This window comes from Balaenoptera physalus (genome assembly GCF_965194825.1).
Source record: "Balaenoptera physalus genome assembly, chromosome: 16".
NCBI lineage: Eukaryota > Metazoa > Chordata > Mammalia > Artiodactyla > Balaenopteridae > Balaenoptera > Balaenoptera physalus.
Window position 1 is genome coordinate 39,242,997 of NC_138898.1, and position 21,571 is coordinate 39,264,567.

Consider the following 21,571-nt stretch of genomic DNA (forward strand, 5'->3'; position numbering starts at 1 on the left):
CAGTTAAAAAAGAGATGTACCTGTCAGACCACTACATTATTTTCCGGTATATAAATGAAACTAAAAATAAAATCACTTCCAGTTTTTAATTGAAAGACAAAATATCCACACAACTTGCTTTGAGAATAAATATGCTTTGAAAATATGTTTTTGAAAATGACCCAAACTCATGTTCTGAAATTTATCTGTGTGTCAGTAGAGAGTTTCCTCTAAGCCTGTTTCCTGATCTACAAAGTAGGGATACTAACAGGATGCATACCACGTGTCATTTAAGGTTTACATTAGTTATTATGTGAAAACAGCACCCTAGGAAGAGTAGCCCTCATTAAATGTTAGTGTGATTTTATTAATAATTAAGGAGAGTTGTCAGACTTGGTTTATAAAGTCCCTGTGTTCTTCTTTGGGCTTTTTGAACATAGTGAGTCTTCAATAAACTTCTGTTGAATTTGAAAGCATATCTCCACCAGAAAGCAGGCAGGGTCTACAGGAAGAGAGGGTTCTGTCCTACAGAAGCCTTGTTCAAATGGTTAGCGGTGTGGGGAGACGCGAAGATGTAGGTTTCAGCTTTCTATGATAATTCAGCCGATGGGTATTGATGTATATAGGTTTGTTCTTTTAATTAAAGTGTGAAACAGGGAGAGAAATAGATGTTAGCTCAGGGAGTACTCTGCTTACACTTTTTCCATGACATTCTTGCCCTATGGCACTTGGACTAACAGCCGATGTTCCCAGCGTAATAGCCACCCATGTCTCTGTCAACCTCGTATATCAAAGGCACACACCTAAATATGCACACTCACCTGCTCTTCCTGAGTCCTAACCCCATATGAGTCCAGACTCTACATCGAGAAAGCAGTCTTAGGTTAATTCATGTAAATAAGTAAGCCCCTTGATGTGGGAGAAAGGGTTTTCTCTGGAGCCCGTCTGCTGTGTGTCCAATGTGGGTCTCAAATAGACTTGGATACAGAATGAGAATGAGAGCTTTACAAATTACACCTGCCATCAAGGGATAACTGCAGACAACCCACTTTGTACCGCATACCTTGACAGCGACAGATCCTCAGACGTCTCTGTCTCTGATGCAGATGGCCCGGTACTGACGCTGAGTCTAGGAACCTTGGTCAGCTGGTCATGAAAATTAGGCATCTTTATGAGGGCTGTACGGTCATCCCAGATTAATCACATGGATTAAATCTGACTTGTAGTCCTAAATCTCTGTCCATCAAAGGCAAATTCACTTTTATATTGTACTCCGTGCATCATTTCTTGTTTTAAAATGTGGTCCAGGAAACACAAACCCCATCACAGGAAACTCCAGGCAAAGGGAATTCTACAAACAACTACAGAGAGAAAAACACACAGCACCCCGTATCTGTCTATAGCAAATATACGGTGCTCTGTGGACAGGAAATGCTTTAAGAATTTCTGTTTAACTTTATGTAGCCCAGGGATCAGCAACTGTTCAGGACCAGAGGGTAAATATTTTCAGCTTTGAGGGCCACGTGGCCCTCAAGGAGCAACCGCTCAGCTCTGCCATTGTGACCTGAAAGGACCACGGATAAGAGGGAAGTGAATGCGTGTGGGAGTGCTTCAATAAAGCTTTACTTATGGACCCTGACACTTGAATTTTATATACTTTTCACATGTACAAAATATTTTTCTTCTTTGAGTCTCTTTAACCATCTTCAAATGTAAAAGCCATCTTTGCTTACAGCCAGTACAAAAACAGGCAGTGATCTGGATTTGGCCATAATTCCCTGCAGCCCTTGTTGAGCCCACTGTTTCCCCCAACCTAATAACTGCAGGACCTTGCCCCACCTCACCTGGTGACACTTATTAACATTCCAGGGGAGCGTTCTATAGATAACGCTACTCAAATTACAGTCTGTGGACCAACAACATCAGCATCGCCTTGGGGCTTGTTAGAAACGCAGAATCTGGGACCCCATCTCAGACCAACTGACTCAGAATCTCTGAGAGTGAGACCTAGCAATTTGTTCCAACAAAGTTTCTGGTGATTCTGAAACCATTGAGGTTTTAGAAGCACTGCCATGGACCACACCTGGAAAATTGCTGTCTTGGAAACATCGGATGCTACCTAGGGCTGTGAGAACAGTCCATTCATTCATTCAACAAGTCAATTCACATGAATTGAACACCTACTAGGGGCCAGATCCTTTGCTAAACACTGGTGATTTGAGCTAATTAATAGATACTGTTGGGCCCTTAATGGACTGGGAGAGTCTTACATCAGAGCCCCAGGGAATAGATTTGAGTGGTTCTGCTTCTAATTTCCTCACTTAACAATCAGGCTTTGCTGGCTGGGGCCACACTACCAGCTCAGGCAACACACAGGATGGAGGTTATGTGCTAATGTAAGTGAAGTGTTGCATGTCACCTAGATAATAAATGCCATTTCACTTTCAGCTACTGAAATTACTGCTAATCACCATCAGTATGCTTCTTCAAGTGCTGTCTCTTAGAATTCTAATATGCATGGGTTTGGAGTTTGTAGGGGCAGTTTATCTAACACCAGCAATAAACATCCCAACAGAAGATTTCAAGGTTCATTCCATGCCTTTGCTCCCCCCATTCTTCTTAGGAGAGTGGACATTACTTTTTCGGCTTTGAAATGCCGTGCATTTGAGGTTTGTCAGATTCCTCGCTCCGCCCTTCCAATCACAGACATACCCCTACCCTTTAGAGCAGGACAAGGGGTGGGAGCTCCCCGGGGGAACCGTGAAAGTGATGAAAACAAGGCGTCTACCGCATGACTTCACTGTCACTGCACCAACTGCCCATCAACCAGTTCCTTATAGGTGAACATCAGCTTGAACATAGGGGGCCCTACAGCTGTTCTTCAAGTGATGAGAATAGCAACTTTGAGAGGAGATTGCCAAGGAAACACATGAGACCTGTGTGTGTGTGTGTGTGTGTGTTTGTGTGTGTGTGTAATTGAGAGAGAGAGAGGGCACATCCATCAGCAAACAGACGTAGAGAAGTGGGAAATAGCAACAGCACTACAGGCCTGAAAGCACAAAGACCTCTATCTTCTAACAAACTGGCCTATTAAAAGGAAAGGTCACTTGCTGGCTTAGACTGAAGGAAGAAGTTCTGCCAAGGAACCCAGCAGCAAAATATGAAGATGGAGAACAGGGTGAGAAGGCGCTCTTGTTTGTCTCCACCTGGAAATCCTTTGAGAGGTGCTGCTTGGAGACTGGAGATTCAGGCACTCGGCTGGTTTCCCTGTTTTCAGGCTTCCATGGGTGATCAGCACTGCAGCAACATGCCTCTTGCCCAGCCATCAGTCAATGAAAGCTAATTAACAAACGCTGGATTTGTTTCACTCTTAGCAAAGGGTACAGGCTTATCCTGAATGAGCAAGCTTTCTGAATATTAAGCTCCCACATCCTTACAAACAAGGTTGATCAGAATTTTCTATAATATATGCCCCTCAACAAGCCAATGAGTCTGGTATTATTTACGCTGTTGAGAAAGCTGGGGCTCAGAGACAGTGATAAACTTGTCCAGAGTCACCCAGCAACTGAGTGCCAGAACCAGCAGTCCAACTAGGTCTTTCTGATATCAAAGCTACGACCCACAATCTACTCAGCATTTCTGGTCCACCGTTTTATCCTGGAGGGCAGATCCTAGTCACTCAAAGGAATATAGGAATTTTGTTTCTGCTCTTCTCAAGGTTTAGGAATGAGTTGGTATAAATTCCTTCCAAATTCTGTTTCCTAGATCCCTATTTCTAAAATGGAGACTTGTGTTTAAGTAAAATGCAAAGCATTTAAAACTCTACATCATATCATGAGTACATATTCTGGTGGCCAGAATGGAGGAGGTGGGTAGGGAAAGAAAGGGGCTGATTGGCTCTGGAGGGAGCCTAGTCTGGTTATCTGTAATTTGCACCAAACGGGATTTCAAGAGAGCAGCCAGAAAAATGCACAGGTCACATTACAGGACCAAGGGCCCAACCTTCTTTGGAAAAATTCCTATGCACACCCACATAAGCCCTCTTGGCAACCTCTGATAACAACTGAAAGAGACGAAAGATTTTCTGTCTTTTGCTTCTACATGCCCCTAAATACAATGGAATACTACTCAACAGCAAGAAGGAATGCACTATTACTACATGCTACAATGTGAATGAATCTCAAAATGATTATGCTAAGTGAAAGAAGCCAGAAAAAAAAATCCATACTGTATCTTTCCATTTATATAAAATTCTAGGAAATGCAAACTAATTTATAGTGACAGAAAACAGATAAGCAGTTGTCTTGGCACGGGGCTACAGTGAGATGGGATGCGTGGGTGGGTAGGATTATAAAAGGCATGAGGAAACTTCTGGGGGTGATGGATATGTTTATTTTCTTAATTGTGGTCATGGTTTCCCGGGAGGATGCATCTGTCAAAACTTCTCATTGTATACTTCAAAGATATGGGATTTATTGTATGCCAATTATACCTCAATAAAGCTGTTAAAAAATAAAATAGAAATAAATAAGTGGGAGGTTAAAGGTATTCTAACCCGGAACCACATCCTTCCCTACTGACATTTCAAACTTGAGTGGTGTGTGTCTTAAAAAATATTTCATAGGCAGACAGGTATCCATCTCCATTGTAAAGTAGGCAGATAAGCATTCATGGTGACTTTTGGAGAAAAAGCATAGTTCTGCGGACTCCTGTCTGGGTATGGCTTCCAGCTCAGAAGATGAGTCACGGAGACAGAGTAGGGACCATTGAGACCTTCCCCTAGCTGAGCACACCTGCCTGTACACATGTAAGCTCTCACATGTTCAAATCTGCTTCTTTCCAGGTTCCGTGGCCAAACCCATCACTGACGCCCCAGCCCAGGCACCCCGCCAACCCCCACCCCTACCATGGCTGAAGACGCGGACATGCGCAATGAGCTGGAGGAGATGCAGCGAAGGGCTGACCAGCTGGCTGATGAGGTGAGGGATGGAGACCTGGGAAGGGAGCAAAAGATGCAGAGCTGGGTAGTTTGTCTTATTCAGGTTGAGGTGGGAAAAGGGCTTCTTCTCATGTCTCAGAAAAAAAAACAAAAAAAAAAACAGGAGGAGTATGACTTTGATTTCCTATATATCTAAGGGCTCTGCACACAGGAATGGGTTGGTTATAAAACTTGCATGCAGATCAGTGGCTGAGCCCAAACTTCCAACTTCTAGAAATCTAGAGAAGTCAAGATTCTCTAAGAAAAGCACTGTCTTTGGGTGTCTTACAGCTAGTGTTGTGCCAGAGTTGGCTCAATCCTGAGAGCTGGTTGTTACATTGTCCAGAACTTTGCAAGGTGGTATTAAAATTGAATTCTATAAACTGACAATTAAATAGATTATATTAAAATCAAAGGTAATAAATACTCAGATCTCATCACGTCCTAATGATTTTACTACTATCTATGCTTTCAAAGTTCTTGGCATGTGTTGTATCTGTAGTGTGATGATACCGTCTAGTGGCGTGTTACCGTGAACCTTCACAAGTTCACCTTCAGTGACACCATAGTGTAGTTAGAAATCAGAGAGGGAAAAAGTATTTACACCACGGAATTTGCAAACACTACAAATCAGGGCTTGACCTATTGTTCTGTTGATCCTCTAGACTTAAGAAAGTGGAAAAATGTTAATAATGCAGATTAAACTTAAAAGTATGAACATCCACAGCCATTACACTATAAGCAACACAAAAAACAATTGAGAAAATCTTCCAGTATTTGAAAACTATGATTCTCTTCAGCAGAGAAGCCACTTGCATCATTGACAAATGAATAAAGTTCCAAAACATGTCTTCATTCTTTCACTTGCCTTTTATTCATTCACGTAAATGAAAATATCAACCAGCGTTCATGCCAGAGCTGCACTTGTTTTATGCGTGCTTAGCTGTGGACACGAGAGTTCAGCAAAATTCAACAAAAGCTTTCTGTGAAAATCAATTGGCTATACAGAATTTGCAATAAAGTGTTGCGTATTTTATTATTATTTGTAAATTTTATGGTAGTCATCCTTTATATCATTAAAATAATACACACACACAGACACACACACGCATTTTTTTTCTGTAGAGCCCATTGTTAACATTTACCAGCATACCTCTGCTTACAGCCATTCTATTTCAAAAAGCAACCTGCTGACGGTGCTTCCAGGAAAGTGAACATGCTTCATGTTCCTGCAAACTCTTGTCCAAAATAAGTTTGTCATTGAAAAGCACAGCTTTTGAGAAATTACACTGGTTGCTGGATTCTAGTAATTTAAAAGGAACTTAGAAAAAAGTGACCACACTGTGGCCAAGGGGCCAGCGCTGAATTCAGTTTTTCTTATCTAAGGATGAAGATAATTATTATAGCTGTCTCCTATAGACTAGTTGTTTCAAACACGCTTGATTTTTTTTCCACCCTAGGGCAACAACTTAATTTGTACTGATAAGAACTTCCAATTGTGTTTCTAGGAGCTTTAAAAGAAAATCGATGTTAGATTCATCTCAATTCATGACAAATGATATTTGCCTTTAAAATTCAATATTCCTGGTCCAGGGAGGCCAAATTAGTCCTCTGAGTATTCGAGATAATTTTTCATGCCTCCTGCACATGCAAAATTACCTTTTCGAGCTTACTTTGTCTTTGATATCAAGATCAACTTCGTCTGGTTTTGATTTTATGACAATCAGCTCTAATGGAATTGCTTTAGGGAATCTTATTATGTAGAAAGCCTGATAGGAAAGAGATTGAAATTGTGGTTCAGTTACAAACTTCAGAGAACATGTGATAACAACCCTTTATGTTTCCCAAGTGAAGAAAGTTTTTCTGATATTCCAAGAACTCTGGATCCTGCACTCATAATATTTATGTTTTTTATCTTAGTCACTGGAAAGCACCCGTCGTATGCTACAACTGGTTGAAGAGGTAAGCAGTGACTATATTTTAAGATGAACTAATCCCTTTGGCTGACATATTCTTTGCCTAGACCCTTTGCCTTTCCCTAGACCACCGTCCCATTGATTCCAGTGTGAATGTAGCTACCAGAAAGCCACATAATGAGAGAGATGCTATATTTAAGTTGCCAGGTAGCCATCAAAGTATTCACTCTCCCTCCAGCCCAGCCTATCTTCCTAGTCTGGGAAGCAGAGGAGGGTGGTATTTCCAAGTAAATAAATGCTCCCAAGAAATCACAAAAACAAATCAGAGTGATTTTTTAATATACGAAAGAATTATCTACATAAAATCCTCATTTGTACTGATTTTGATGCCTCTAAATTACATCTAATCTTGGCCTTCTGTTTTAAATTTAGCCACATATCACTTTAAAAAATATGTACCCATAGAGGCATAATTTTCAGAAATTGTTACATTTATAGTCAGACACTAAAATTCATGAAATAATAGGAAAATCCTTTAATAAAGGGAAACATCAAGTCTAGTCATGTAAATATAGAAGCTCTTTTATATTCCTGACTCTGGATTTAACATCCATTTGCAAGGCATGGTTAATGAATCCGTGACTATTTTTAAATGGGTGAAATAGGGCAGACAGCAATAATGGAATCAAAAGGGCATTTGCAATAAACCTCATTTATTCCAATTTGGGAGAGCGGCAGTCAACCAGGAAGAATAAATGGATTAATTGAACTTGTCCGTTGGGAGAGATGAAGTGGAAAAAGAATGGGATGAGCTATATTTATCTTAACTGAATAAAACAAGTCTAATCGTTTTTATTCAGTGAGATGCTGTTTTATCTATGCTTTGAAAATGCTTATCAATGTATAAATTCATGTGTGGTTATCATCTTTAGAGATCTTGGGGGTTTTCTAGCAGAATGATCAAATGAGCCTACTTGCCTCATGCTACTGTAAATTGCTTTTGCAATGACATGAAAGGAGAAAAGGGTCAATTTTCTTTTTTTTTTTTGAAAAGGGTCAATTTTATAAGGCTAAAAGGAAGGGCAGCCGCCTCTCACACTATGGAAGCCAACATTTTCCCTTACTTCTGCAGCTTCAGCTTCTCAGCTAAGAATGGAATACAGCTAAATGTGAATTGCCACAGGAGGGGGAGGAGAAGGTGGCAACCAAGAGCTCAGAGGACTCCTGGGAAGGGTAGGAGGTCCACTGAAGGAGATCTATTATCATGAAAAATGACAGTTTGAGCCTGCAGCGTAGCACAAATTAGCCCCCACAGGAGGTGGGCCAGCAAGGGGCCCTCGGCAGCACAGGAAAGCAACCTTCACTCTCTTAATGAAGAGAAATGTTTTCTTTGCGCTGTCCTGGGAACACCACTCACGCGGAAGTACTTGAGGACCAAAAAGGAGGCAGATATTCTAAATCTAATAGTGTCGGTGAGGCTTTCAGAATCCACATGTTGCCCCTCATCTTGTCATGAGAACAAGTAAAAGGAACAAATCTGAGTAACACCCACACATGATCTCTCACCGTGACAGGAAGGAAGGGAGCCCAGAAGTCAGCTGACATCATTATCTTGATGCGTGTTTATGACCTTCAACCATGGCCTCCAAGCTCATATTTCATTTTCATTTGTGTGTGTACACATGTGAAGGGAATGTCTAAACTACAACATCTATCACCAGTTTGCCCACCTGTGCAATGCTGAAACTGCCTAGAACACGGAAAGTGGTGGAGGAATGCATCCAACACACTTTTCCCAACTAACCCCTCCCCCATCAGAGTCTTTGGGCCGCAGAGACTTCTTTTTCTGTGTCTTCTTAAATTGCAGGCAGTGTTGGCCAGTCTTGGAAAAGGAGTGTCTGCTCTAATTTATTCTGGGAAAAAAAATCTCAAAAGCTCTATTAATTGAAGTAGGATTCTCAAATATTACATTTTTGGTTTTCCTAAAGTGTTTCTCGATCAAGCATGAAGTTACATCTTAGAACAGGGGGTGAAACAGATAGATGCTGTCTCCTGCCTCTAATAAATGAGAGGAGGCTATTAGACTTTCCATCCTTAGGAAATTATGAGCAAGGCATTATTAGACTAGATTGATTGCTCTTACATCCTCCTGGGTTATCTTATATTGATGGTCAAACATCCCTTACGTCTAGGGCATTGTCCAGTCAGATGATATTCTGCTTTTCAATCAAGAAGGAAATTCTCTTTAAAGAGAATCAACATTAAATATTCATCAAGGGCAGAAATCATTTGGAAAATCTGAGCATTGAAATACCAGGATCTTGCCCATGATCCCAAAGTCCATCAGTGCCATATAATTTGACTTGAGCTAAATGCTTATTGAAATTCAGTCTCAAAGACAGGAAAGGTTACTCAACTTGTGAAGTTTCCCTGAGGTAAGCAATCCCACTTTCAGTGGAATATAGGACTTTGTGCCATCCCTCATGGACTTTACGGTGTAACAGAGTGGAAGGCATGGAAGCTTGGTTTTTAATAGAAGCCATCATCAGTGTATCAAGGACAATGTAAAGTTACACAGAGATCAGTAGAGAAAGTTCAGAAAAGCTGAATACCATACACACGTAAAAAGATTAGAAATCACAGAGAACTTGGTTCCCAGCCTGGGGCTGGGAACTGGCTTTTTTTTTTTTTTTTTAATATTTATTTATTTATGGCTGTGTTGGGTCTTTGTTTCTGTGCGAGGGCTTTCTCTAGTTGAGGCAAGTGGGGGCCACTCTTCACCGCGGTGCGCGGGCCTCTCACTATCGTGGCCTCTCTTGTTGCGGAGCACAGGCTCTAGACGCGCAGGCTCAGTAATTGTGGCTCACGGACCTAGTTGCTCCGCGGCACGTGGGATCTTCCCAGACCAGGGCTCGAACCAGTGTCCCCTGCATCGGCAGGCAGACTCTCAACCACTGCGCCACCAGGGAAGCCCGGAACTGGCTCTTTTGATGGATGCATTTCAGCAAATATTTATGGAATGCCTGACGCTGGAGGTGGAAGATCAAAATTGATATCATGTAGAAAAACAGATATGAAAATAGCTCTCCAAATTCAAGGCCACACCTGCCTCAGGAGCACAGAGGAGCGGACAATGAATTCTAGAGGGAGAATTATGAATACTATTTGATTCCAGACAAAAAAGTTAACTCTGCTAATACTAACTGCAGGAAATGAGGTCTACACGTTAATGCCTTGGGCTATGGAACAAAGCCAGAAAAAGCCACGCTGCCCTAGGGCAGGCTGATTCAAAAGCCCCACAAAGAGCTTTCGTGCAATGGTGGTTACTGAGGGCTCCCCAACATTTATGGGTGTTTCAGCATCTTTTCTTTTCATTCCAACTTATCTTTCGAAACACGTTGGCCACAAGAAGAAAATAAGTATTCTAAAGCTATGTCTTTGTTATGCCAGACTTTCTACTAAAGGTGGAAAATTCAGGCTGAGCAGCTGTTTTCAGGTAGACAGTTGTAGGGGTCTTTTGGAACTCTCGCGGTTAAGAGACTGTCTGGACTGGCCTAGTTTTAGCTCAGGTGTATTGGACTTTGGGAAAAGCATTTCAGGATGACAAAAGACTTTAAAATGTTCTATAAACATGGTCTTAGATCATCAGCAAGAAAAAAAATATGAATAGAGAAATAAAAAGTAAAAAGAAAGAAATGAAAAAGAATCAGGGACTTCCCTGGTGGTCCAGTGGTTAAGAATCCGCCTTCCAATGCAGGGGACGCGGGTTCGATCGCTGGTTGGGGAACTAAGATGCCTCATGTCACGGGGCAACTAAGCCCACGTGCCGCAGCTACAGTGCCTATGCACTCTGGAGCCCACACACCACAACTAGAGAGCCTGAGTGCTGCAATTAGAGAGAAGCCTATGTGCCACAATAAAGAGCCCAAGCCCGCATGCTGCAACGCAGATCGCACGCGCCACAACTAAGACCCAGTGCAGCAAAATAAGTAAATAAATAAATATTTTTTTAAAAATCACTGATGTCTCCAGCTCCCCCTGTTCACAGTTAGATAAGTTTCCCAGGGATCTTGAACAGGAACCAGGAATTGAGCTAAGACGAAAATAGAACCACCTCCTCTCCCTCCTAGCTATTAAAACATAATACTCATTAAGGAATCAGAGAAAGTAATATTCTGCCTCCCCCAAGATATCGTCCCATCCCTGTCCTTCTCTCTTGCTGTCCTAGTTCCTCCAAAGGACCACCCAGTTGTTTTGATAAAAGTTGTCAGCAAAAAGTGGAGCCAAATATAAGTTCTACTATTTATTGAGAACCTACTATATGCAAGCGACTGTGCTCAGAGTGTATTATCTACTTTAATCTCTGCAGTCACTTTTTCTACTGCTTTGCTCTCCATTTTACCAAGGAGGAAATTGAAGTCCACAGTGGTTAAGGAACTTGCTTGAGACACACAGCCACAAAAGACAGAGATGAAATTCAAACTCAGATCTACCTGATTCCAGAGTGTGAATTCTTACAGCATTTCCTTCCACCAGCAACTCCCACAATATTTTTAAAAATTTTTGAGAATTCCACAAAAAGCAAAAAGATCTAAGAAAACAAACATAGCAGCTCATCCTAAACTGACAGATTCCACACAAATGAAATCCTTTATCTCAGTTTTTGAATCACGGCTTCCAGTGGAGTTGAACCTGTAGAAGCTTTTAGGTTCTGTAGCTTATCTTGTCTTTATAAATCTTGGGAAGTGAGGGAGCTGTTTCTGTCCCCATCTGACAGCTGGGAAAGCTGAGACACAGAACAGGTGACTCTAGAGAAATAGAACTGTAAAGATAAGTCTAGAATTCAGAATTACTGACTCCCAGATGCCAGCTCTGTTCACTTGACCAAACTGTTTATCATTCTGTGAAGCACAGTTTAGAAGCCAGGCATTTGTCTGGCCCTTACCTTAGTGCCTAGGGCAGAGTGGAAGCTCAATAACCATTTAGTGAATGAATGAATGAATGAATGAACTAATGAACAAGTGAATGAACCAACCTAGCAACTACCCAATCTTATTTAGCATCTCTATCCTTATCTTAAATATGGGAAAGCATCCTGAAAGGTCAAGTGACTCTTCCCCAGTCTCAAGACTATTAACTGGCTGAGCTAAGAACATAATCCAGCATACCTGACTGTCTGACCTGTGCTCACTGCTTCTGTTCTCCCAAATTGGGGCAAACTCTTGGTGGTTCTGTGAATCATTCCAGCACTGAAACATTTAGCACCAAATTGGACAAAGAGGAAATTATACTTGCAGAGGAAATTATACTTTATTTTATTTATTATATTAAATAAATGGGTAGAGCAGAAAGGGTCAACAGGTGAGAGCTGAACTGACTAAACTGAAGTCACTCACCTGTTTCCCACCCTCCATCCCAAATAGAATGGAACAGAGATATCATGCATGGCCTTGAGTTGGGTTCTTAGAGAAGAAGGTGCTCTCTGAGATGATTCCGTCCTCACTGGAACTTGCATTGTCACATCCATATGCCTGAATGAGCCATCTGCTTTTTACAATTTCCTCTCATAAACAATGGCTAAAATTTGCAGAAAAGGGGCACAGAAATTGTTAAAATACAGGCTAGTGTAGACAAATGTCCATTTATAACACATTGAAGAACAAGATTTTGAAATGTCTTCTGGGGTCTAGAATTTTGCTGCTCAGTGTATGACCCTGCACCAGCCAGCATCGATGATCTTGTTCAAAATGAAAAATCTCAGGCTCTACCCCAGTCCTACTGAATCAGGATCTATATTTTAACAAGATGTTTTCTATGCAGGGGATTCATGTGCACATTAAAGTTTGAGCAATGGTCTAGAAACTTCTGGTGGTAGTCTGTAATGATGATATTTTAGTTTGCCCAGATATCCTGCTATAGATACATTTTGTGAAGATATTTATTTTATTAACCCTGGTGTAAGGCTAACTATAGGCCAGGCACCAATCTAACATGTGCCGCCTATTAATTCATTGAATTTGCATAAGAACTCAATGAGGTCTGAACTATTATGATCGCTGTATTACAAATGAGAGAACTGAGGCACAGAGTAATTAAGACATTTGCCCGAGGTCCTGCAGCCAGGAAAGAAAATCACCAAGATTCCAAGGCAGAGTCTAGCTCTAGAATCTGTGCTGTCAATGACTCCTGAAGTCATCCTGAGCCATCACTCTCCAAACTACATCCTGACTTTGCAACTAAAACTTATCAAAATGTGTTCAACCACTAATTTGAAAAGATACACGCACCCCAGTGTTCATAGCAGCATTATTTACAATTGCCAAGGTATGGAAATGACCTAAGTGTCCATCAACAGATGAATAAAGAAGCTGTGGTATATATATACAATGGAATACTATTCAACCCATAAAAAACAATGAAATTTCGCCATTTGCAGCAACATGGATGGACTTGGAGGGTATTATATCAAATGAAATAAGTCAGACAGAGAAAGACAAATACTGTATGATATCACTTATCTGTGGAATCTAAAAAACACAACAAACTAGTGACTAAAACAGAAAAGAAGCAGACTTACAAATATAGAGAACAAACTAGTTGTTACCAGTGGGGAGAGGGAAGGGGGAAGGGGCCATAGAGGTGTAGGGGTAAAAAAGGGGTTCTTATGTGATTACATGAAATCATGTATGTGAAAGTTTTGAAAATTATAAAGCACTATAGAACTTAAAGAATCTTTCATTCAATTTTTTTAAAAAAAGCAAAATAGGCTTTTCTGTCTGGGTGAGTTAACTGCACACGTTCTCTGAAATGGTGAGTTTATAAAAGCTCACAGAAATAATTTTCAGTGTTTTATTTTATTTTTTAAAAGCACTATTGGAATTAAATTGTTGAAATACTGTTAAAAAAAACAAAACAAAACACTTTTGTTGAGCTCCACTAATATCTCTCTCTTAGGTTAATGTAAGTCAGTCGAAAATAAATGGGGCCATGAGAGATGTATTTTAGAATTTATTCTAGGTACCACCATGAGCTTTTCTTGAAAAAACAATTAATCCAAACTGTAAGCACTGCCATTTAATACCTATTAATAATCACCCTATAAAACGGAAGGTCTTTACTTAACTAGTTAGAATTCCAGGAAATGATGATTATGAGCAATGCAAATATCTCTGCTCCTTTTTTCCCACCCACCAACTCCCACTACCCTCCACCAAATAGTTCAGGGCTGTTTTGTTTATTTAGATCATAAGGGGTGAACAAAAAAACTGCAGTAAAACTTGTGGATGAATTATTTTCTCACACCATATTATTGTGCAGAATTTCAGATTTCATTAGAAAAAGCCCTTATTTCTCATCTGTCATTCCCTTTTCTAAATCTTGCAGAACTTCTCTCCATAGAGAAAGAAATGGAAGATTGAATTTACTTTTGAGCTATGTTTCTCAACCTTTATGAAGCTGTCATCTTTTTTGATAAACCTAAAAATCTCACCACCACCCCCAAGATTCTTACACATCTTTTCAGTGGAGTACCCCTCCCCAATTCACCTATGGAAACTTTCTGATCTATCGTGCCAGAGAAGATTTAGTCTCGAAGATTTTGAAAGATTTGCTTTCTGTGGTTGGTGTTACAAAAACTATAGGCATTTTTATTTTCCAGATATAAAATCTCACTATAATATTAAGTATGTGTATTTCAAGTCCATGCCAAGCCCCATCCCGAGCCCCACCCCATGGAGACTGAGCTACATCCCCCTCTTCTATCTGAGAATCACTGATGAAGCAAGTCCACAGGTGACCCACCTCTCTGAGTTCCTCCCCAGCCCCTAATACTCTTTGCCATATTTCCTCCCTCTTTTTCCTTTGGTCCTTCTTCATTTTCCATTTCTAGGGCTAATTGTCCCCTTACTGATTTCTCTTTCTCTCTTTTCTCTCTCTAACTCTTTTTCCACTTTGCTACCATTATTGGAATGTAGAGTAAAGATGCTGGTATCAGGACTTTGGTTATGTTGGATGAACAAGGAGGTAAGTTCAGATTTCTTCAGTAAGAACAATTCCTCTTCTGGATAAAGTCCATTAAAAAATGATTTGTGCATCTACAGGTGGTCATTGACGTGTGTTATGCACATATATGTGTGTAAGTGTTCTACAGTTTTTATCTTGCTTTTTTTCTCCTTTTTCTGTTGAAAAGATTGGTAAATGTATGAAAATGTTGAGCTCTTCACGGTTGAATAAATGGTACTACGCTCCCTGTTATATGTGTTGGGGTTATAGAATTTTGAAGGCAGAAGTCATTTGTTTGAATTTTTAATGATAAGATTTTGGAGAGTTTGAGAATTCTCCTCATCCCCAATCTTTCCCATAAATATGATGTGATAATTCCTAAATAGAATGAGAGAATAGTATACCATATTGTCCATTTCTTTTGACCATCCTAATTCAGCATCTGGCAATATTGATTTCCAAGTCATTATGGGAATTCCTTGAATAACTGGAAGCTGTTTTTAACAGGACATAAGCTGAGGGAAATCATTGTAAAATGGAAAATTGAACCACTTAAAATATTTGAACTTTTTCTTTTAATTATTACAGAAATACTAGAAGCAGTGAACATCAGAGTACCAACATTTTAGTATAGCATATTTAGTCTACAGTGAAACCTAGAAGGGTAATACCAAATTTTTTTTCTTTGAGTTATACATACTGTCATACAGCTATGCTTTATTTAATTCTAGCCACAAGTTAGTTACCCGATTCTATTCTGAATTCTTATCATAATAATCAGATTTAGCAGAATTTTTTCTCTTTATGTATATCTTATGAAGACATTAGGAAACTCTTAGCAATCACGAGAAATTTTTTGTCAAAGATAAAAATATAAAATTTTTTACAACATGGAACACCATAAACAAACTCCAAGAATAAACCTCAAACTGTGTGTGTGTGGGGGGCGGGAAACTGCCTTACAGATAACAGACATAAGGCATTTCCCTAAAATACAGAGAGATCTTGCATTTATCAAAGAAAAGGACAACAACATACAAGAAAAAATGGATGTAATATGTAAATCATCAGTTTACAAGTAGACAAATGAAACCATGCTTCACCCAACAAGAGTAATGAGATGCCACTCTTTAGCAGATTGGCACAACTTTTTTTAATTGATAATAATCAATGCTGTGAATATGTTGGGAAAACAGAAACCCTCAATCTACAGATGGGCACTGTTGATCGGTACAAAGTTTAAGAGTATTTTGATAATATCTCCAAATTTTGATGTGCACCCATCTTTGACCAAAATATTCCACTCATAGAATTATATGCTGCAGATATTCATTGACAACTCCATGAAGAAAAATATACATGCCTTACCTGTAATGGTGTAAAACTGGAAACTAAATGTCTGTCAGTGGGGAGACTGATCAAATCAATTATGATATGGCCAGGAAAGAAATTCTGCATAAAATGTTCTGCAACCTTTACAATATATGAGATCAATTTTTACTGACTTCTGAGGAGTTACAGCAAGGGCAAGGAGAGACTGAAGGAAGGTGTATTATTTGGGGTCCTCTGGGAAGCAACTGCTAAGAATCAATTAGAAGTGTGTGAGATTTCTTAAGGAAATGTCTGCGATGGGTGAAGGGGAGAGGAAGCAGGAGTAGGCAAGGAGAGTCTTTGGACTGTGATGCAGGCTTGACACTTGTGAGAGGGGAGGGGGGCAGAAGGAGGATTGGGTAGGAAGAGTCTCATACTGTAGTGCTGCTCTGAGAAAGTCTCAACCAGACTGATAGGCAGCCCAGGAGCAAAGACAACCCAATGGAGCAGCCCTGTGATGGGCAGGGATGCCTCTGCTCTAGTAAATTGTGCTCAGCTGTTGTCTAGAAGCATCCCAGGGAGGGCATGGCTTCCATGTAAATGTAGTGGATCCTATAGGTGCAACAGCTGGAGGTGTCAGCTAACTACAGGGTCCCTCTTGAAGGGAGATCTGAGGGGTACACCCTCATGGCTGCTATATAAAGACTTTGTTTCTATATTATTTATTTGTATTGAACTTTTCCAATAAATATACACTGACTAATTTTTTTAAATCAGAAGAAAATTTTTTTAAAAAAACAACTGAACATCAATCCCAACACTTCTCCCCCCATTTTTAAAATATAAATTGTCAAAATTAATACAAAAATAATGGAGCATAGTGGAGTTGTATTTTGAAGGAATTACAATAGCTGTGGCAGTCTTCAGAACTCTCCAGATGAATTTGCTGTAAATCATAAGACTTGCTGGCTTGATGTGTCTAACAATGCCCCAGACTTTGAAACTCAGGACACAACAAATCATTGCTTTTTTAAAAAATTTGTTTAATTAGGCAGCAGATGCCCATACAGAAGAGTGGTACCTCATTTCCAGAGCTAAATTGATACATATAAACTCAGGTAGTAAGGAGTTCTATCTTATTAACTCTTTTAGTTAATAATTTGCATGTGAAGGGAGTAGAAAAGGAGCATTGCAATAGGAGAAAAAGTTTGAGACAGGTTCAGGATAATACCATTTTCTCCCCTAATTGTAAAACATTGACATGAAAAATAACATATACAAATCTGAAGTCAAATAGAAAGTGAATAAGATATTGAGTTTCAAATTTCATTGTACTTTGATGAAGAAAATCTACAGGCAAAATTTGCCAAAATCTCCAAAAAAATACAAAAATATATTATTCTTAAACACAAATGATTCCCAGGAACATCTTTACATTATTCTCTGAGAAACGAAGTAAAATTGCAGATTTCCCCCACAAGATAGTTAATGTTCTCAGCTAAGACATTTCAATTGTGACCACACAGCAGTAAATGCTAACTTCTCGGTTGAACATATTTCCTAGGATAACCTGGGTTTACCAGATGCGTGGTGAATAATTGATACTGATGAGAAGCATGCAACTGTAAACCCTCAAAAGTGGGTAGCTTCTGCCTGGTCTTAAGTGCTACATGTTCCATTTATACTGTAAGAAGAGATTAGAACTTTTGAAATGACTGATGAGTCAACAACTATCTTTACTGCCATTGAAAATGCATTTTGACACTGCATATGCTGTGTTTAGTTGTTTAGATCAGTAACTGCTTTAAAATTTCTCTCCAGTTATGCTCTACTAATTTTGTCTTTGCCTGAACACCAAAAGTGTTGACTGCAACTGCACAGAAGTCTCAAGAAACAGCCATCCGCCTAAAGAGCCAATCCAGGTTGTCCTGCTAAATGGTTGTGCTAGGAAATTCCTTATGGGATTCTTGTTTTACACCCAGGTGTCAGGAGACACCAAGGAGCACTGAGCATGACAGATGGCCCTGAAATGTCCTGTGTCCTTGGACTTTTCTTGTCTCCAAGAGAAATCCCCATGAAAAACCCCTAACCCTAATGTGGGATGATTTAACCTTTCACTTCCATATCTCTTGTTCCCTTGTTGGTCTTTGCTGGGTTATATGTTTGTTTCGATGCTGAAAATGTTGCTCTTGGGACAATACCATGGGAACGGCTACAAACTAAACAGTGAAATCTTTGACCACTGCCTGGCAGAGTAAAGGCAAAGTAAACCCTCATCCACAGAGCCTGCCAACTTTCTTAACGGGTTCATGGCACTACAGGGTAACATTTGTGAAAACATCCCTCTTGCTAAAGTCCACTCACCAATATCTCTTATGAATGACTAAAGCTGCATTGCCCAATATGGTAGCCCCTAGTAATGTGGCTATTTAAATTTATTTAAATGAATTTCCATATGTTCATCAATTCTAAGGAAAATGAAAATCATGTAGGCAGCATCTTGTAATTGGTTACACTCATGAAGGCTTGCACATTGGGTCAATCAATAGTATTGACCTCTTGCTATTCTTCTACTGTTTCTTTTTTTACTAGATTGAGGATTCTAATGGCCCATGCTGCTTTACTTACGTAATATTAGTAGAAAAGATGTCTAAACTTAGATCCCTGAGCATCCTGCCATTGTGGATCCATTACAAATAACCAGTCATCCAAATATCATAGCAAAAGAAAGAACAATCTCTTGCCCCAACATATAGTGTGATGTACTGGAATACCTCCCCAATCCAAAATCTTATTTCCCTCCCAGTCTCCAAGAGTAAACAGAAAACAGCCAGAAAGTAAGTATAGGGAGGTAAGGAGCAGTCAACCCTAGACACTGCATTGCATCAGCCTCTGAGATGCTGCTGTCTACGCCAGAATGGAATGAGGATATTGATTGCTTTCAAGCATTTCCTGAGAAAAATCTTCACAGAAATCATTTAAGTGCTGTGAAGTCCCAATATACCAAACATATCCACAAACGTAACTCAGTAACACTCTTAAAATTGACATTATTGTGAGCACCTGCTATGTGCCATTCAAAGAGGGAACCAAAAAAACCGAAAAAAATTAATATTATTGTCAGAATATCTGTGACAAAATGGTTCCACAATATTTTTTAATTTCTTTTTTAATATTTTTATTAATTTTAAATTTTTTTTAATTTTTTTATTTATGGCCATGCCATGCGGCATGCTGGATCTTAGTTCCATGACCAGGGATCGAACCCGTTTCCCCTGCAGTGGAATCGGTGTAGTCTTAATCACTGGACCCCCAGGGAAGTCCCACAATATTTTTTTAATTAAGGATTTGACTTATAATTGTGTATAATGAAACATTCAACCAATATTGAAGCAATAAAATAGTTTTCTGAATCAACTTTTCTGAAAGAACTCCAGAATTCCTCTTTGCTATGATCTTTGCTGAACAAACTGGCAAACCATGGCCGAAACCTGCTCTCAGAAATAGGGATTTGGACCTGCCTGTTTGTTTTTATCTTTTAATTTGAATTCTCTGGTTCAGAAATTCAACACTTGTGGGCCAGTTCACTTTTATTTATGTTATTTTCTAATCCCTGGACACACAATGGGTGGGCATCCTGAAATGTCAGAAAGTTATCTTAGCTGAAAATATTAACTCAAGAGAAATTCCTTAGGAAAGGCAAACACCTGAATGTGTGTCCCCATGCCAAAACCTCTGCATATGTCAGCTGTCATTAGTTGAGTCCAGCAAGTTTTCCCTCTGAACCCAGATGCTTCAATCTCATCTCAACCCAGCTCTCCAGGAAGCCATTAGCAATTCCTCGATTGGAATTTGGCGTCCCTATTCTGTCTGTACTTAACATAGTCCTTGTTTTGAGGATGTTGGGCTCCTTTCCCCCCAACCAATCCCCTCATTTGATAGCTAATTTGATCTACAGACTAATTTATTGCATTCCTTAAAGGAAACTGGAATGAAGTCTTCAGAAAAGTACAGAATTCTCTGGATTGTAAAGAATTGTCATCCATTTGTTTTTTAGCCCCTTTAGAGATTTTTCTTAAGCTATTACTGTACCTATATTTATTCAGCAAAAGTTTGCCAGCACTACACCCTTATTTCCTCCGGCTAGGCTATGGTGGATAAACATTTTGTTTTCCCCTGTCATTTGAAAAGCAGAGCAGAGATAGCAGATTCCTAATAAGCTGAATTCTATTCCTCAGCCCCACAAGAGAACATAATAGGCTCTTATTTTCCAAATGGATAGTCTCTCCAGCTTGGGCCACTAGTGAACCTAGCTTAGTTTTCTGGAATGACAATTTCTACTGGAATGACAATTTAATGTGAAATTGTTTTTAAGTGATTATGTATGCCCTTAGACTGGAAATGTATTTACCAGTTTTATTCTAATCATGCCTTCCTTCCCAGAGGCGTAGGCATACATGCATGAAAATATAGATGAAAGGAGGAATAGAAATGTAATTAGGTTTTGTAAATAGACAGCCAAGACATCCCATTGCTGCCTTAATGGTCTTAAAAGCTGTTTTAAAAATTCCTTCATGGAACTTATAGTTTACTCAACTTGATGACACAACTTTTGAAAAATTAATCAAGTTGGTGTATGTTACCCTGGTGACCTAGAAGTATTATTCCTTTTTATGGGTATTGATCTATGTCTTAGGTACACTAAAGTCAGCTTTCCTGGCAGTGAAGACTTGGTACTGTTTTACATTCCAATCCATCACCTTCCTCCAGAGACCCAGGCATTCATTTTCCCCATGCTCTGCCTGGGGCTGGGGTCTAGCATTTCCCATTGTGGAGAATGGGAAATCAGGGGCAGAGAAGTGAAATGCCTTCCAAAGCTTTCATTACAAGGAAGTCATAGGATAAAAGGAATTTAAATGTTCCACTACCTATAACATTGCTGTGCTGATGTTGCTTTTCTTAGAGCTTGTGTTAATTGAGTATTCAAAACCAAGAGCTGTCCATGGCCTGCCTTTGACTAGACAGCCACTGCTAGGGGGAAAAAATATATGGTATCCATTGCTAGTAATCACTGTAGTTGTTATTTTTCCCAAAGAAGAAAGTGGATTATTTTCTACCCTTAGCTGGTTGAGGATGCTTAAAAACCAAAAGACTGAGACATGTTAAAGTTGAAGCAGACACTTTCTCTAGTAGCATTACATATGAATGCCTAAAACATAAACTAACATGCTGTTTTCTTTCTCTTGGGTTTCACTGGTGTCTGAGTAAGTGAATATGCTGTGCTGTTTTCCTGGACCCTCAGAATCTAAAAGGCCTACCTACCCCATCCCATCATGTCTGCACTATAAACTATTTGAGCATCATTTTTGTTCATTTCCTTCCACCC

General features: G+C 39.6%; 1 protein-coding gene across 2 annotated transcripts in view; it reads left to right on the forward strand.

Annotated features, from left to right (window-relative positions):
* SNAP25 (synaptosome associated protein 25) overlaps nucleotides 1-21,571 on the forward strand; it is an 83,118-nt gene that overhangs the window by 47,797 nt on the left and 13,750 nt on the right. For both annotated transcript variants that reach the window (XM_082428240.1, XM_082428239.1), the window contains exons 2-4: nucleotides 4,823-4,958; nucleotides 6,878-6,919; nucleotides 14,847-14,895. In XM_082428240.1, the coding sequence (XP_082284366.1) occupies nucleotides 4,887-4,958; nucleotides 6,878-6,919; nucleotides 14,847-14,895 (163 nt within the window). In that variant the 5' untranslated portion in view covers nucleotides 4,823-4,886. The remainder of the gene's footprint in view (nucleotides 1-4,822; nucleotides 4,959-6,877; nucleotides 6,920-14,846; nucleotides 14,896-21,571) is intronic.